Source organism: Sminthopsis crassicaudata, chromosome 2 (assembly GCF_048593235.1).
Source record: "Sminthopsis crassicaudata isolate SCR6 chromosome 2, ASM4859323v1, whole genome shotgun sequence".
NCBI classification, from domain to species: Eukaryota; Metazoa; Chordata; class Mammalia; order Dasyuromorphia; family Dasyuridae; genus Sminthopsis; species Sminthopsis crassicaudata.
Genome location: NC_133618.1, coordinates 496,381,586 through 496,400,221, shown reverse-complemented (window position 1 = coordinate 496,400,221; position 18,636 = coordinate 496,381,586). Strand labels below are relative to the sequence as shown.

The 18,636-nt window shown below is 44.0% G+C and overlaps 1 protein-coding gene across 3 annotated transcripts in view; it reads left to right on the top strand.

The window, feature by feature from the left end:
* Positions 1-18,636, top strand: part of COL27A1 (collagen type XXVII alpha 1 chain) — a 234,859-nt gene that overhangs the window by 11,413 nt on the left and 204,810 nt on the right. For all 3 annotated transcript variants that reach the window (XM_074293625.1, XM_074293624.1, XM_074293623.1), the window contains exons 3-4: positions 5,443-7,355; positions 17,249-17,302. In XM_074293625.1, the coding sequence (XP_074149726.1) occupies positions 5,443-7,355; positions 17,249-17,302 (1,967 nt within the window). The remainder of the gene's footprint in view (positions 1-5,442; positions 7,356-17,248; positions 17,303-18,636) is intronic.

Here is an 18,636-nt window from a genome sequence, read left to right as displayed (position 1 = left end):
ATCTGTAATTTTCATGGTATAGAGAGTTCTTGAAGCACTTCCTCCATCAATGCTGACAGGCACTGTCGGCTGAGTGACTGGCTGGTATAAACGGTGCCAGGATGTGCCAGAGGGAAGACTTGAAGCTAGATCTTGCTGATCTCAAAGCCAGCTCTGCATCCATTATGTCACATTTCCTCTACAGTATATGTAAATACTATATTGTACCTCTGTAAAGCAGGCAGGGCAAGTATTATTAATCTCATTCGAGGGACTAAAAATAAATAAATAACTAGGCTCAGAAGGATTATGTGATTTGTCTAAATTCACTGGATTAATCAATTAATTAATTTTTGTTTAGCCCTTTATATATGCCAGGCCCTGAACTGACTTCTGGGCATATAAAAAGAGGCAAAAGATAGCCTCTGCCCTTCCAGAATTTACAGTCTAATGGGATTAGATAGAGTTATGAGATATAGAGCTATAAATATAAACAAAGATATATAGAGAAGTTACAGGATTAAGAAGAGATAATGAATAGGGAGGAGACACTAGGATTAAGAGGAAAGGCTTCTGGTAGAAGGTGAGATTTTTTTCTGGGACTTAAAGAAAGCTGCCCAGATCTAGAGTTTAGTCTTGTTTTGAGCCAAGGATCCCTTTAACATTCTTTTGAAGACTCCCTTCTCAGAATGATGTTTGTTGCCTATATTGATAATGAAAGAATATGCTAAATTTCAGTTAATAAAAATAAAGATAATTGATTTTTCTTGTAATTTCATGGACTCCAGATTCAGAACCCTTGATCTAAAGTTAGAAAAGACCAGAGGCCACTGAGTCCTACCTCCCCCCCCCCTTTATTTTCTGTCTTTGTTCAGTCAGGTCCTACTCTTTGAAGTGTCCTTGTCAAAGATATTGGAATGTTTCATCATTTCCTTCTCCAGCTCATTTTACAGACAGAGAAACTGAGGCAAACAGGGTGGAGTGACTTGTCCAGAGTCATCCAGCTGCTAAGTATCTGATATTTGCACTCAGAAGATGAGTTTTTTTGACTACAGACCCAGCACTCTATCCACTGCACCACTTATCTCCCCCTCATTTTACTGTCGAGGAAACTGAGGCACAGGGAAGTGATTTGTTCAAGGTCACCTCAATGGGATTTCACTCCAATGCCACATTCAAGATCTCCAACTCCAGAAGCTGTGTTCTTTCCACTATGCTAAGTTTATAGAGGTTGGTACGGACAGCATCAGAATTGGAGGCCAGCCCCCCTGATCCGAGAGGAAGGAAATCAGTTTGGCATGTGAGATGGAGATGGGAAATAAATTAGGGGAATTGGAAGGACATTTTCTTGGTGGTTACCCCCCTCTACTACAGGAGGACTCGACAAGGGAGGCTGGTAGAAGAGGCTGACGGTCAGGGTGGCAGAGAAGGAGGCCACGGGTCTGACAAAGTTAGTAAGATTTCCTTCCAATCCTTTTATTCGTGGTATGGTTAGTATTAGAACTCTCAGGCCAGAGAGCTCGCTTACCCCCTGCTGAGCCCCACAACTCCCATTTCCTCCTCCTCCTCACTGGGGTTGTCCCACTGAGAGCTAGGGGAACCTCCTGGGAGAGGGAAGGGTGACTCTCTCCACATCATGAAACATTTCTCCCCCATCTGTTTGTCAAACAACCACCCACTTGTTCTTAAAATAGCAGCACCTCTTTCTCCCTAACCCTTGCTTTAGGGGCAGACAAAAGGGGAAGGAGGGGATGACCACCTGGATTATAATCTGGGGACCCTGGGATTTGGGTGAAGGGAAGGTTGTGAGCCTTGTCTTTGCTGTAGTGATAACCTGGCTGCAGAGAGGGATGGGGATGGGGTGAAGCCCAACAGGACCAGTCCAGTAATGCTTTTTTGCAAATGTCATATTTTCCAAACTTGTTTCCCCCTCCTCCCCACCCCCACCTCCCCTGCAAAGTAGGTGAACAGCTGTCCAGAGCCCTGAGTCAGGCACTTGGGGGGGGGGGGGTAGGAGCAGAGGAGAGGCGTTTTTGGAGCAAGGTTTATGTAATAAAGACATTTAGCCTGCTCCAGCTGGAGAGCTCCGTTGGGTTGGCTCAGTTCTCCTATCTCAGCCATTTGGCCTGTTCTTACTGATTCTCTCCATACCCCCCTTTCCCCCACCCCCACTCCTGACCCATATCTCTCTCTTTTTCATCCCCGCCCCCATTCCAGTGGCCAGATATTCTTTCATTGGTACTTTTATGGCTCTTGTACATAATGAAAACAAGGGATCAACTCTGAATGAGTGTCCGGAACTCCGGATTTAAGCCTCAGTTCTCAGGCAGCTAGGTGACACAGTGGAAGACCTGAGTTCAAAGAGCATAATAGTAACAACATCGGTGCTGTGGTTTGGCCTTTTTTTCAGCCCTATTTGACTCTTTGTGACCTCATTAGGGATTTTCTTGGCACAAGTACTGAATTTTCCATTTTCTTCTTCAGATCATTTTACACATCCATATCTGAGGTAAACAGAGCTAAGTGACTAGCACACAGCTGAGTCTTCCTGACTTAGGGACTAGTGTTCTATTTATTGTCACTTGGCCCCAATAACAATAAATATAGCTAATATTAATATAATGCTTTCTATGCACCAGACACTGCACTAAGCATTTAACAACTATTATCTCATTTGATCCTCACATAAACCCAAGAGATAGGTTTATCTTCCGCTTTGTAGATGAGGAAACTGAGGTAAACAAGTGACTTGCCCAGAGTCACACAGCTAATAAATATCTGAGGCAGAATTTGAACTCAGGCTCTCCTGCCTCCAGGCCCAGCACTCTGCCCACTGTACCATCAGTTGCTTCAGATACTGACTATATGGTCCTGGGGATAATAATGGCATGTACCTCTCAACATGATTTTGAGCAAAAAAAAAAAATGAGATCATGTTTGTAAAGCACTTTGTAAACCTTAAAGTGCTATATTTAAATGCTAATTATTATTACTGTTGTTGCTATTATTATTATTTTTTGTTTTACAAGCCACTTGCCCTCTGTAGCTTCAATAACCTCTAAGGTTCTTTACAGTCCTAATGTTCAGTGACTTCTTCCGGCTTGGACATTCTGTGTCATGTGCATGTTCTTTGGACCCTCTGGCTTTGACTTACTTCCAATTCCAACTTTCTAATGTTCTGTGTTCTAACAGCCTATGTTCTAGCTCTAACATTCTATGTTCTGAGGCTCCTTCCAGTTCTAACATTCCATATCTCAAGGTTCCTTCTGGCTCTAATATTCTGGGTTCTAAGTTCCTGTCCAGACATTTTATAGCAGTTTATATCCTCAGGTCCTTTTTAGTGTAACCTTCTATGTCCCAAAGTCTCTCCCCTTTCTAACATTCTGTGTTCTAAGGACTCCTGCCAGCTGTAAATGGCTGTCCCTTCCAGATCTAACATTCTATAATTATATCCTAGGAGAGACATGAAAGATAAGGTGCATATTATATAATCCTTCCCCCTTTTCTCTAACACTCTCTTCCATCCCATTGATTTGACTGCAATAACTTTAAAAAAACCTTTTTATCTTTATAAATACATGCAGAGAGTTTTCATCATTCACTCCCGAAGAACCTTGTATTCCAAATTTTTATTCCATCTTCTGTCTTCCCCCTCCCCTAGATAGCAAGACATCCAATATAAGTTATGCATGTGAAATTCTTCTAAGCATATTTCCATATTTGCCTTGCTGCATAAAAAAATGCAATAACAATTTTACTCCTTCCAAATTTCTCTTTACTGGGACTTGAACTCAGGTTTTCTGATTCCCATATCTTTTCATTTTGTCATCTGAAAAAAGAGAGAAGATGGAGGGCATTTAAATCTTAAAGAAAAGGGGAATGGAGGCGTGGGAGGGGGGGGACTTCCAAATCCAGAGACATTCATTTCAGGCTGGCTTACCAGGGTTGCTAAAGTTCAGGAAGACTCTGTCTGGTCTTCCTTTTGTTCAGCTGGCAATTTAGAACCCTAGACTTTCCTAGATCAGCAAATTGTCTCCATCAGACCAGAGCTTAGGAATCTACCTCCTCATTGCTAATTCCCCAGATACCAACAACTCACTCGACTCAGTCACTTCAGGGTGCGAAAGGCCAAAAGAAGAAAGGAGAGAGGCTTGTAGGATCTTATATAAACTAATTTGGGAAAGCTTTTTTTTTTTGAATTGTTGTTTCCTTTGGTCCATCAAATTCCATGACGGTAATTACTGGGCGGATGTGGCCTGTCTTGGCTCATGGTCAGTTGTCCAAGCTCTAGGCTCGGGCCAGAGGACAGAGTTCAGGAGGAAATCTAGATTGCTTCTTCCCCATTGGAAAGTTTAACAGGTTGACAAGAAATCCGTTTCTCCCTATGTGACTTTCACAATTGGAGCCTTCCTGGAGACCTCAGAACGTTGTCTCAGGCAGGTCTCACTGAATGAGAGTAAGAAGAGAGTTAGGGGTTGTCAGAGTCTAGCTTTCCTCCTTGCACTTCTACGGTATATCTGCAGTTTCTCTGATGGGGGCCAGTGGGCTTCTCGGCTTTAAACCTGTACTCCGTGATTCCCCAGTGATGTGCTCTCTGCATGTAGTGTGAGGGAGCATTGGGACATTTCTTCCTGGGCTTGGGAAGTTATGTTCTTGTTAGAGCAGCTCACCAGCAAGGATGGAGAACAGGCGAAATATAGTTTAATGTGAATGAGCATGTCCATGTTGTCTCTTTGCACAGAATGTAGTCTTCTTGAAGGCAGGGCCTGTTTTTTTTGAGAATCCCCAGTGGTTACCTTAGTGCCCGGATAGTAGGGATTACTAAGTACAGACTGTGCTCCCGTGCACAGACTCTGGGGACCCCAAGAGAAGGAGAAAATATGATGCCATAGCCCTAAGCCCACAAGGTCCAGTTAGGAAAATGAATTGCACACATGGGATAATTAGAGACCAAGCCAGGATAGCGTAGCATCACGTATTAAGTGTAGTGCCGACTGTGCCTCAGAAATCAGAGAAAGGAGGTACCTTCAGGAGGAAGTGGGCTGGGAGGCTTCACGGGGAGAGGAAGTGGGACTTGAGCTGAGCTTTGATTGAAGGGAAATCTTTGGATGAGTGGAAATGGTTTTAACCAAAGCAGAGGGGAGTTAGTGGTTAGGATCCATCCCCACTGTGCAGTGGAAGAAGGTTGGATCTAGAGTCAGAAGTATCTGAATTTGAACCTGCCTCAGATACTCACTATCTGTAACCTTGGGCAAGTGACTTCACATTTACATTGCCTCAGTTTCCTCATTTGTATAATGGGTATGATGGGGACACCTGCCTTCCATGGTTGTCATAGGATTCAGGTGAAATATTTATAAAGCATTTTGCAAACATTAAAGTGCTAGATGAATGCTAGCCCTCATTAATAAGGGCCACACACTTCCCCAAGACTGTAACTTCCTCGCCTTATTTCCCACCCAGATGTGGATGTCCTGCAACGGCTGGGCCTCGGAGGGAAGAAGTCAGCTGGTGGTCGGGCCCCAGGGCTGGCCCCCATCCCCCAAGGAGTCATCCCGTTCCAGTCGGGGTTCATCTTCACCCAGCGGACCCGGATTGAAGCCCCCACGGGCACCATCATTCCCACCGCCTTTGGCACTGACCTGACCTTGGTGCTGAGCCTGTGCTCCCACCGGGTCAACAATGCCTTCCTCTTTGCTGTCCGGAGCAGCAGGAAGAAGCTGCAGCTGGGGGTCCAGTTCATCCCTGGCAAGATTGTGCTGTACCTGGGCCAGCGGCGCTCCCTGGCCTTCAGCTACGACGTGCACGACGGGCGATGGCACCACCTGGCCATCAGCCTCCGAGGCCAGGTGGCGACCCTCCTTACTTCCTGTGGGAAGCACCGCGTGCCCATGGATTTGCATTTTAAAAAAGAGGACTCTCTTGATCCCGAGGGGTCTTTCCTCTTTGGGAAGATGAATCAGCACTCAGTCCAATTTGAGGGCGCCGTATGCCAGTTCAATATTTATCCTTCTGCCAAGGCAGCTCATAATTACTGTAAATATCTGAGGAAGCAGTGCAGACAGGCCGACACCTACCGGCCGCTGCTGCCCCCTCTCCTCCCCCTCCTTCCCCAGGACTCCGAAGCCCATGCCCATCTCAGCCTCCAGCCTGGCACCTCTCTGCAGAGCCTGAGGAACCTGACCACTGCGATGCCTCCACTGGCATCCCTTAGGATGGCCAAGACCAGCCCGGCTTTGCCCAGGGCACCAGGCCAAGGTGCCAGGGTCACCCTGATGCCCTCAGCACCGAGCGGGCTAGGGGTACCCCCCCACCCGCCTGTGAGGACTAGTGCTGCGGATCCTCGGGCATCCCGATCACCCACAATGGGTACTTTGGTCTGGACCGTACCAGCGACTGCAAAGCCATTGCCTTTAACTTCAGGCAAAGCTTCCTCCCCTGTGCTCAGGCCCGCACTGATCACTTCTCAGAGCAACTCGACCAAACCTCCCGTTCGTGCCACGAAGCCTGTGCCCCCATCCAAAGCCAGTGTGGTTAAAACTCCCCATGTTCCTAGTAAGCCAGTAACTCCTTCGGTCACTGTGGTCCCAGCTAAGAGGCCCCATCCCCTGGCCAAGCCAGTGCTGACCTCCCCCGCTAAGAAGCCAGTGCTCCCTGGCTCCCAGCCCGGCCCTGCCAAAGCCCCTCCTCCTCCCACAGCGAAGCCAGCCCGTCAGAACTCTGGAACAGCCAAAGCTCCTCCTCCCACTGCCAGGCCAGTGCCTCCTGCCAGACGGTCCTCCCCTCCTGTCACCCCCACAACAGCGTCCCAGGCCACTAGGGCCAACATGGCCAGAAACCTCCCCTTTACCAGCAAGCCAGCCAAGCTGGCCCGCCCTTCAGTTAGGCCATCCTTGCTAGCCTCAGGTCCCAGCCTAACCCAGACCCCCAGGCCCCCAGCGAAGCCGGTGCTTCCTACCGCGGGCATCAAATTGTCCAGAACGATACCTCCCACCTTCTCTCCAGGCTCTCCTCCTGGGCTCAACTCCACTGGTGGCAGAAAAGTGGCCGAGTCCACTGTGAAGAAGAAACTGACTCCAAAGAGTACCCCCCGGCCACCCCGCCCTCCCAGCCCTAGGACAACTGGAGCAGATCCCAGTACCGTCTCCTTCCCTTCAAGCCTGAGGAACCTGACCACCCGGGCCAGCCCCAAACAGGCTCAGCTCAGCCATACGGCTGCCCCGGTTCTCCTGCAGCGCCCCGCCTCCAGCTCCCGTTTTGTGGGTGCCGTCACCCTCACTCACACAGATGGATACCTCTTCTTTGATCCAATTGGGCCCACCTTGTTCCCACTGATGTTGGGCCCTCCGGGGCAGAAGGGAGACCCTGGCCTCCCGGTAAGTCTAGATGCTTTGTGTGCTCTCTTCCATCCCTTTTTTACTAGAACGTAAGAGACAGTGGCCGTAGAAATCACTCGTCTGGTTGCTGTTTGCTCCAGCCTTTATGGATACCCCAGGAAGCTTTGATGAGGGTCAGGTCTCAGAAAGAACACTGGTCTATAGATTCAAAAGCTGGCCCTTCCAATTATTCTCTGATGGACTTGGTTAAGCCACTTCAGTTCCTCAGCCAGAAAATGAGGGGAGTTGGGCTAGATTCCTTCCAGCTCTGAATTCTATGAGCCTGTGCTTTTTTGTCATTTGATAGGTCTAAGTCCAGGCCCATGAAGGATGCCCAATGTTTTCTTACTACTCTTGACTTTCCTGAAATATTAAGTAAGGAAACATGATATTGTGCAATTAGAATGGAATTTGGAATCAAAAGAAAGCTGAATTTGAATCTCTTCCCTTGATACTAGCTGTGTAATCAAAAGCAAATTCAATTTAGCTGGATGAGCATCTTTTAAGCATAGAATATGTTCAGGCAACTGCAGGGAGTGTTGGGGATCCAAAGAAGCAGCAGAAAAGCAATTCCTGCTCTCAAGGAGCTTCAGTTCTTCTGGGGAGAATCATTTAACTCTCTGAGCTCAATGATAAACTTGGATAATATTGCTGTAGATATTGATCCCATAGGGTTGCTTTTTATTGTTATTGTTATGTTGTTTGTTTTTAGGCCTATCCTTGTGATTTTATCTGTGTAGGGCCGGTGCAGTTGCCTGGCTAGTTAAGTGATTTGTGCAGGCTCATACCCACAGCATGTATCAGAGTCAAGACTGGAACTCAGGTCTTTCTGAATCTCATCAGCTGTCTCTCCCATAGATTTGAGGAACAGTTTAGCTAATGCATGTAGAATGTTTATAAATTCCTATTTTATTTTTAGGTTATACATGTACATTCATTTTTTTTTACATATTTTCATATAAGTCAGGTTGGGAGAGAAAAAAAAAACAAAATAAAAGGGAAAAACCATGAGAAAGGGAAAAAAGAGGTGAAAATAGTATGTGTTGATCCACATTCAGTCTTCATAAATTTTTCTTTACATACAGATGGCATTTTCTATCCAAAGTCTTTTGAAATTGCCTTGGATCACTGAACTGCTGAGAAGAACCAAGTCTATCATAGTCGGTCATTGCACAATCTTGCTGTTGTTGTGTACAATGGTTTCCTGGTTCTGCTTGTTCGCTCAGCATCAGTTCATGTAAATCTTTCCAGGCTTTTCTAAAAACAGCCTCTTCTTCATTTTTCAAAGAACATAATATTCTATGACTTCCATATACCATAACTTATTCAGCCATTCCCCAATTAATGAGAATCTACTTGTTTTCCAATTTTTTACAGCGAGCTGCTACAAACATTTTTTTGTACAAGTGGGTCTTTTCCCCTCTTTTATGATCTGTTTGGGATATAGACTGTGGCGCTGCTAGATCAAAGGGGATGTACAGTTTGATAGCCCTTTGAGCATAATTCCAAATTGCTCTCTAAAATGGTTGGATCAGTTCACAACTCCACCAATAATGCGTACCATGCTTTTAAGTATTAAAGCATCAAATAAATGCAAGCTAGTTTTAAAATTATGATTATGACAGAATGGGAAAGGTGTTAGCTGATGAAAGTAGTTGTGTACTTGGGCTGATAACAGGACATCATTTTAAAGTTCAGCTGGCATAATCATTAGATTATAATTGGCTTACTAAGGTGAGATTCATGCTATAAAGACTGAGTTTTCTCCCAGATGTTTTGCTGATAATTCTCCAGTGGCTTCCACTAGACAGAAAATGATGCCTCTCTATCTCTGTGAAGAATGTCCCTTCTTGGATTGTATGACCTTGTAGATGGAAGAACTAGAATCAGATTTTGTCTCCCTGAGACTAGTGCTCTGAAAAGAGCACTTGTGGTGAAAACCACACTAATGTTTATAAGTTAAAATCTTCCTGGGGCATGGATCTTCACCCCCTCCACCCCTCCCCAGGAGAATTTCCTTTCTTAGGTTGTTGGATCACAGGATTTTTTTTTAGCACTGAAAGGGACTTTAAAACTAATGCAGGATCATAGGATCACAGACCTGCAAGGGACCTTAAAGAGGATCTAGTTCAACTTCCTCATTTGACACATGAGAAAACTGATCCACTGAGAACGTCCCAGAACAAGTTAGTGATAAATCTAGGACAGGAGTCCTGGATTCTTGGAACTGAATCATCGGTTCAATGTTTTCCCACTATATTCTTATCCCAAATGACTAATAAACTTCTAAAGTCTTGGCTCCCTCTTCCTTTTCTTTCACCCCAGACACCTGGCTCTTCCCATCCCCCTTCTGGGTCAGGTTTCCTATTGTTTCCTAAATCAGTGTTTCTCAACCCAAACTAGCATGGAGACAGTGATGACACTTTATCTTCTGTTTCTTGGACCCTTTTGTCCACTCAACCCTCAGCAATCAACTATCAGAAGGTAGGGAGCAGAATTAGGGAGAGGAAAGAAGTTTGGGGTAGTAGCAACAGGATAGAAAGAAGAAAATGAGAATGACAAGCTACTTTAATATATACATATATATATATATATATATATATATATATATATATATATATATATATATATATATATATATATATATATATATATATATATGAAGATGTAAAGAACTTTGGTAGTAAAAGAACTTGGAGTGAATATCAAATTCAGGTTTTTGAATGAATTTGAAGGCTACTCTTACTAGTCATGTGACCCATGTTACATATTATTATCATAGACCAGAGATGATCTGTTCATCAGTGGTTGGAAAAAACCCACTTTTAGTCATAGGAACCTTAGCAAAGCAGTGGATCTGCTATTTGGGATGGAGGGTGGTGAGTGGTGGGGGAGATCCATGTCTAAGAGATTTTTCATTTCCATAAATAAGCATGTGGAAAAGCACTGATCTTGGAGGGACAAGATGTGAGTTTGAATTCTGATTCTTCCACTTACAAGTGGTGCCATCTTAGACAAATCTCTTTCCCTCCCTGAGTCTCATTTGGGAGAAGGTCAGACTTGAAGAGTTTAGATTTGTATAAGCAGAGGAGAAGCGGGCAGGAACCTTCAGAGGTTACCAAGAACCGTCGTTCACCTTTAAATCTCCCCTCTTGGATGGGAGCGTCTATCAGGATAGAATGACATCCCCAGAGCTGGTGGACTGACTCATCAGCAGGCTGGGCCACTAGACCTAGTTTTCAGGGGGCCAAGGCCACAGCTGCTGCTTCTCCCCTGCCTCGAAATGTACCCACCCCCAGGCTCTTTCATCCCCTGCCCAGCCTCTAGAGCTCCCCGCCAGCCTATTCAAGTCCTTGTTCCCTGCCGAGTGGACAGTGGCTAGTGCTTGGAATTTCTTGATTTTAAAAACACATTTAATTATTTTTGATAATCATTAGTAATAATATTTATACAGCCTGTCTCTAAAGGAACCAAAGCACTATTTTTTATTGTAACCATATTGTAAATCTTATGGAAATAATTTACATTACTTTTCAATTATGTAAATGTTCCCCAAGGCCTTGTTTTGTGAAATCCATTTACTCTGTTAAAACAGCACCAGCTAATACACACTGAGGGCATGATCCATGTTCCTTAGGGAAGGACACAGTCACATGGAGCCCTGTGAGCCTCATCAGACTGGGCGAGGGCATCAGAGGGCCTGGCTTGCATGGTGTCAGAGAGATCTCATCTTTCTAAGCTTCACATCCCTTCTAATTTACAACTGCTCTGTGAGGCTAGCCAGAAGATTATAGCATTTACAATTATCAAGGATCTTACTTAGAAATTTCCAGTCATTTTTCAAGTAAGGACCCAGGGAATTAAAGTATATTGTTGAAGGAGTTATAGCTAGTTTGGGTCTGACTCCAAATCCAGAGGTATCGCAACTCCATTGTAAAGTTGTTCCCATTTTATGAAATGGGGGGTTGGGGAAAGGGGTAGATGATGGTGGAAAATAAGCCTGGCAAGGTTAAGTGCTTTGCCCAGAGTCATTCAGGGGGCTTAAGGTAAAGCTGCCAAAGTGATCCTTTCCTCAAAATTTTAGAAGCCAAAGAGACCTTTTTTTTAAAAAATTAATTTTATAATTATAACTTTTTTTTGACAGTACATATGCATAGGTAATTTTTTTTACAACATTATCCCTTGTACTCCCTTCTGGTCTGAATTTTTCCCCTCCTTCCCTCCACTCCCTCCCCTGGATGGCAGGCATTGCCATACATATTAAATATCTTATAGTATATCCTAGGTACAATATATATGTGCAGAACCGAATTTTGTTGTTGTTGTTGTTGTTGCAAAGGAAGAATTGGATTCGGAAGGTAAAAATAACTTAGGGAGAAAAACAAAAAATGCAATTAGTCCACATTCACTTCCCAGTGTTCCTTCTCTGGCTGTAGCTGATTCTGTCCATCATTGATCAACTGGAATTGGATTAGCTCTTCTCTATGCTGAAGATTTCCACTTCCATCAGAATAGTCCTCATACAGTATCTTTGTTGAAGTGTGTAATGATCTCCTGGTTCTGCTCATTTCACTCAGCATCAGTTGATGTAAGTCTCTCCAAGCCTCTCTGTATTCCTCCTGTTGGTCATGTCTTACAGAACAATAATATTCCATAACATGCATATATCGTAATTTACCGAACCATTCTCCAATTGATGGACATCCATTCATTTTCCAGCTTCTAGCCACTATGAAAAGGGCTGCCACAAACATTTTGGCACATACAGGTCCCTTTCCCTTCAAAGAGACCTTTTTAAGATCATTCAGTCCAACTTTCACATTTTGAAGATGAAGAAACTGAGGTTCAGAGAAAGACTGAAAGATATAAGCATTTATTAAGTGCCCAATATATACCAAGAATTATGCTGAACCCTTTATAAATATTATCTTGTTTAATCCTTACAGCAACCCTAGAAGAAAGGTACATTTTACAGTTGAGGAGACTGAGGCAGACGGAAGGCTCACCTAAGGTCATACAACTGGTAGATATTTGAGGCCTTTTGGATTTAGGTCTACCTAACTCTAGGCTCACTCCTCTAATCACTGAGTTTAAAGTGATAGAGCTTTCCACTTTTGAGTAGAACAATAATAAGAACTGAGGCTTCCTGAACTCAGGAAGGCACGTTCTTCATTCTACCATATTGTCTCTGAGGTCTTAAAAGGAAGATAATATTTAGACTACTCTGGCTCCAGGCCAGTTTTCATGTTTAGAATCTGCTTTCCTTCTTGTCACGCTCCTCAGCACCTACTCTCTGCAGCAAATACTTTCCACTCCATCCTGCTGTTAGAATTGGGCCTCTAGCCATAAGGTTTCTCTGAGGTTCTTATTGCCCAGAGCGCTACTTCTTGGATTTAGTGGGAGACTAGACTTTGCCCAGCTTCCTGAGCCTAGCTGGATGGGTGCAGTACTCTTTGTGAAACTACACAGATTTCTATGGAGTTTCTCCTCTGCCTCACCAAATCTCTAGTCCTAACAATCTCAGCATCCTTTAAAACAGGGAACCATTACAGAATAGTGAATTTGGAATCAGGAGAATTGAGTTCTAATCCTGATTCTGCCCCTATCTCTATGAACTTGAGCAAGTAGCTTCTTGCTGAACTTCAGTTTTTTCATTGGTAAAGTAGTTAAATGTGAGAATAAATGTCCAGTGTTTGGAGTATGATATGAATTCAGCAATTATATTTATGGTCCCTTCCAACTTTAATGGCCTGTGACCTTCAGCTGAGAGATGTTCCATTCAAGATAGAGTTAGGCAGAAGTCTCTGTGCAGTTGTCCCTTTTAATCATACACAAATATCGTAATTATTTTCATTTTACAATAGACAGAAGCTCAACCCAGACTTTCATTTTTCCGTAGAGACTTTTGCTTGTTTTTGTAAACCAGGGGTAATCTTTATTTTAATAGAAAAGGCATGGAATAATGGGTGTGATTTTTATAGATGGAAATGTTTTCATGTATGGAAGTGATGTGACTCACCTAAAATCACCTAGCCATTTAGTGTCAGAGGTGGGGCTGGAATTCAGGTCTCTTGACTCTCAATCCTGAATTCTGGTGGCTTGCCCTCCACTTCATTTCCTTATATCATAAAGGTTTGCACTGCCAGCTCCAGAAACTGAAGCAATCAGCTTACTTGCTGTTGATTGGATGGGTTGACCATGTTCTATGAGACAGAAACGGTTCCTTAGCCAATAACCATATTGGAGGAAGAGGAAGAAGATCTCTCTAGGTCACCCTGGACATCGGGAAGATTCCAGGGAAAGATTAGCTCTCCTCTGCCATGGATGAGGGACTTCCCCCACAATCTGTACCATAGGGCTAGTGTGAGAAGGGAACTTGACCTTCATCACCTCCCCTTCCAGGGGTCTTTAGCTCCCATGCTCCCCTCCCACTTTATTCCATGAACAGAGCAGTTGTGCTGTGTGCTGGCTTCAGAGGGCTCGTTGTTTGCTCGAGGTGGAAAATCCCACCCTTGCCTCATGAATCATCAGGGAAGCCACCCCAACTCAGGCTTGGTTCCCTGGAAAGAGATGGCAGCTTTTTTTCCATTGCTCTGAGAACAGGCAGGGTCTCAGATTGGCTGGGGAGGAGGGGTGGCAGCAGAGGGGAAGAAAGGGAACCCAGCCCACTAGCTCCCTTATTTTGAACAAAGTCAGTACTGAAAACTTGAAACTCTCAGGCTGAGCCACCATTCAGGGACAGCTCAGAGACCCCTCCCGACATTCCCACAATGACAGATCCATATAGCATTACAATGGGTAGGAGAGGGGGTTGGGAGAACGCAGATGCTGAATCAGGTCAACACTTGAAGGAATTCATTTTTGCCCCAACATCATCCAATGAGCACATATCTGGACTGAGTTGGGGATGGCGACTCTCACTTGAGTAATTACTCTGGCACTTGATGTGTCTGCTCTGGGCAGATGTTGGGTATGAGGTCAGTATCCCATCCAGGGCCTTTTTCTACCCTGGCTAAAAGTTTGCTCATTTTTTCAGCTGAGGAAGTTTTAGGGTTGAGGATGAGAAGGAGATGCTTGTCCTTAATACCTGAGTGTTGTCATAGACATTGGAGGCACTTCATGAGTTGGGTTTCAGGGGTAATTATGTCCCCAGCTGTATTGCCAGGAGAAAATCTCATTATTTCCATCTCTGAAATGGGAATGATAGCTTTTTCCCCCTCTACCATATTATAAGGATATAGGAAACACATATCAGGGAGAAAAAGCTGGGAAAGGAAGCTGACGTTGTCACTGAGAACTATGTTGTCTAGATTCAGTTCCATCCTTATCCTCAATTAGCTGTGTTTCTTTGGTGTTCCATCTTTTGCTCCTTGGAATTTTCCTCCATTTCTGAGTAAAATGAGAGTCTGGACCCCAAAGTAGTGGGTTAATGTCCCCCAAGGTGTCCTGCTCTCACCACCTTCTAGCCTAGACATGTCTGAGAGCAACCAAGCAACTGAGCATTTGTAAATTTGTGTAGTCATACGTCAACTTCCTTAGAAGTACACCCACGGGAAGGAGGTTGGCCAGTGAATTGGACTGGCCCCAAAATACAAGCACATTTTCTTTGGGAAAAGTCTGTGCCAAAGTCCTTTGTAGCTGGAAGTCATAATTAAAGGAGGGGAATCCAGGAAAGAAAGTCAGGCATTTCATTTCCAGATGTGAGAGGCAGGGATTGTTCTTTCCAAGAGTTACTATTTTTTTTTTGGAGGCAGTTGGGGTTAAGTGACTTGCTCAGGGTCACGCAGCTAGGAAGTGTCTGAGATCAGATTTGAACTTGGGTCCTCCTGACTTCAGGGCTGGGGCTGCTGCTCTATCCACTGCGCCACTTGGCTGCCCCTCTTTCCAAGAGTTTAAGTGGGAAAGTAGAGACTTCAAGAAAAGGACTTGACTAAGGTCATACTGTGAAGGAGGGGCAAAGACTATCTGTCTATCTATCTATCTATCTATCTATCTATCTATCTATCTATCTGTGTTGGTCTATCTGTCTTTATGTCTATGTCTGTCTGTCTGTGTCTATCTGTGTCTGTATCTACCTGTCTTTATATTTATGGCTGTCTATCTGTGTCTATCTGTATGTTTGTATTTATGTTTATCTGTCTGTCTGTTATATGTTTATCTGTTTTTGTTCCATCTGTCTGCATATATCTGTCTAGTTCTGTTTAAATGGATGTGTCTATGTTTGTGTCTATCTATCTATCTGTGTCTATGTTTGTATGTCTGTTTCTAGGTCTATATGTCTGTGTCTGTGTCTATGTCTGTCTTTATGTCTGTGTCTATTTGTCTATGCCTACCTGTCTGTCTAGTTCTGTTTGTCTGTATGTCTGTGTCTGTCTGTCTGTCTTTATACCTGTCTGGGCATATCTGTCTGTCTGTCCTTATCTAGTTGTCTATTTCTATTTATCTGTTCGTCTATATTTGCTTGTGTCTATCTGCTATCTGTGTCTATGTCTGTCTGTCTTTCTGTCTATCTATCTGTCTGCGTCAGTCTGCCTGGGTTGGTCAGTCTGGGTCTGTCCACTCTGTGCCTGTCTTTATATCTGTTCTGTCTGTGTCTTTCTGTCATTCTTCATGTCTACTTGTCTGTCTATAACTGTGTGCTTGGCTAGTGGGGCCACAGACCAGAAACAGAGCAGAAACAGCATGGTATGGTGAGAAGAGCCTTGGTTTGGAAGTCAGGAGCCCTAGGCTCCAGTTCTGAGTCTGCCTCCAACTCACCGTAGGATCTTGGATGATGAGATTCTCTTCATTTCCTCATCTGTTAAATGGAGAGAAGAAAGGCAGTCCCCTCATCTGCCTTTTTCACAGGGTGACTTAGAAGGATAAAACAAGATCATGCATGCATTGTAAAACATAAGGGAATGGAGAGGGGAGTGATGACAATCTGGAAAATGATGATCCTTAAATTGGGGGCAGGACTGTGTTGCTGCTAAGGTTTCTTTTAGTTCTTTATCTATGTTCTTTTGATTCTGTGATTATCTTAGCATCTGCCATCAACTCTGTGTTTGATCTGGGTAATCCACTTGCTGTTGTGTGGTATCCATTTTTGTCTATAGCATGGGTAGACTAGCATAAAGAAGCCTCTTTTAGAATTTGGGATTCTCATAGGGTGTGAAGTGGTGTGCCCCAATTCTCTCCGGGGTACTGTGAATTTTGTGGCACTTACAATCACAGGTGCACAGCTGATCTCCCACCATGCTTTATTGTGCAGAAATTCTTCATGGCAAAAATACTAGTGTCATAGTATATTTTCTATTCATCCTGTATATAGCTTGTTTGTACATATTTATTTGCTTGTTACCTCTCCTTTAGTCTATGAATCCTTGAGTGCCGGGTCTGACTTTTGCCTCTTTTTGCTCCCCTAGCATCTTAGCACATTGCCTGGCACATTGTAAGCGATTGATAAAAGCTTATTGACTATTTAGTGGGGAATAGAAAGGATCTGAGAACCACTACTCGAGATGGTCCCTCTCATCTACAAAATGTGGTGGGTAGACTACATGACCTCTCAGTGCTGTTCCATCTCTGACAATGTTTATTTTAATATCCTACATACTGTGGTTTCTTCTGGCCCTAATCTTCTCTGTTGTTTTGTTTTGTTTTGAGGCAATTGGGGTTAAGTGACTTGCCCAGGGTCACACAAGGAAATATTAAGTGTCTGTGACCAGATATGAACTCAGGTCCTCCTGATTTCAGAGCTGGTGTTCTATCTACTGCACCACCCAGGTGCCCCCAATGTTCTCTGTTTTAACACTGTCTGCATTAAGGTTCCTACTACGTCTGCTTTTCTTGGTCTGTGATGTTGTTTGTCCCTTAGCAGTGTTTAATACTCGCTTCTCTCTCTGTCCCTCTAGGGCCCCCCTGGCTTGCCTGGGTTGCCTGGAATATCAGGCAGAAGAGGACCCCGGGTAAGTGGTTGTCTCTTTCTTTGAAATATTGCCATCTTCTTATCTTGGTGCACTTGTTGTGCCTCCAAGTTTCCTAGCAGGTTCCAAGCAAAGATTGCTCTGTAGAAGAAACTTGCTGGTCATATAAAGCAGCACCCGTAAGGCACCTTGGTAGCAACGTTGCTGAAATGTTCCTTCCTGGGCCAAGCAACTGCCCCAGGCCGTTGACCGAGGCCCTGGAAGACAGAGTGGGATGGCGCTTATTTTTAGCTCATAGCTCACCAGTATTCCTGGTGAGACAATTACATAAACCCACAGCTCACTCCAGACCTGGCCCCCTGTTCTCTGGGAAGTCGGTTGGTGGAATCCACTCTGGCTGAAGCGATGTTTCCGTTTTCCATTTGTTCTCAGTGCATCCAGCTCCCCAAGCTGCTGTCAGCAGAGTAGCTCCGGGCCAGGCTTGGGCTTGTGAGACTGGGAAGGTCAGGGGATCAATGTGGGACTCTTTGGGAGGAGGTTGGTCTTTTGTTTATGGGGTGGGAGCTGTCCCCTCTTGTTTTTGGATAGGACCAAGAGGCTAAAACTGGGAATACTTGTATAATAGAATAATAATAACGATTATAATAACTAGAATTTACATAGATGTTTCTTGCTTGATCCTCACAAAAACCCTGGGAGATAAGCACTACTATTTTCCCCTTTTTAAAGATGAGGAAATTGAGGGAAACAGGGCTAAGTGACTTGCCAGTGTCAAATACTTAGTAAGTTTCTGAGGCTGGATTTCAACTCAGGTTTTCCTGACTCCAGATTCAGCTCTCTGACCACTGTTTAGCCAGCTTTGTGGAAAATCCATCGATTCTTAGAACTGGAAAAGAGCTTTAACTCAACCCTATACATTTTATAAGTTTATAGATTTAAACTATAAACTGACTAAACTGAAGCCACATTGAAGTTTAGTAACTTGCCTGAGATCACATAAGCAGCTCACAGCAAAGCTGGAACAAGAACTCAGGTCTCTTATCCTCTTATTCTCCCTCCTTCCTTCCTTTCTTCCTTCCTTCTCTCTCCTCCTTCCTTGTTTTATTTTCCTTCCCTTTTTTCTTCTCTCTCTGGAGCTCATAGACTCCTGTATACAGATTTCATATTTCAGGGGATCTATGAACTTGAATGGGAAAAAAATTAAAGTTTCATTTCTAATTCTATATATTTTGTTTTATAAATGTAAAAGCATTACTGTGTGAAAGAGGTGTATAAGCTTTCCTTGACTGCCAAAGGAGTCCATGATGCAAAAAAAGGTCAAGAACTCCTGCTCTGGGTCACCCATTTCATATGCTGGGGAGCTTTTTCTCTCCATT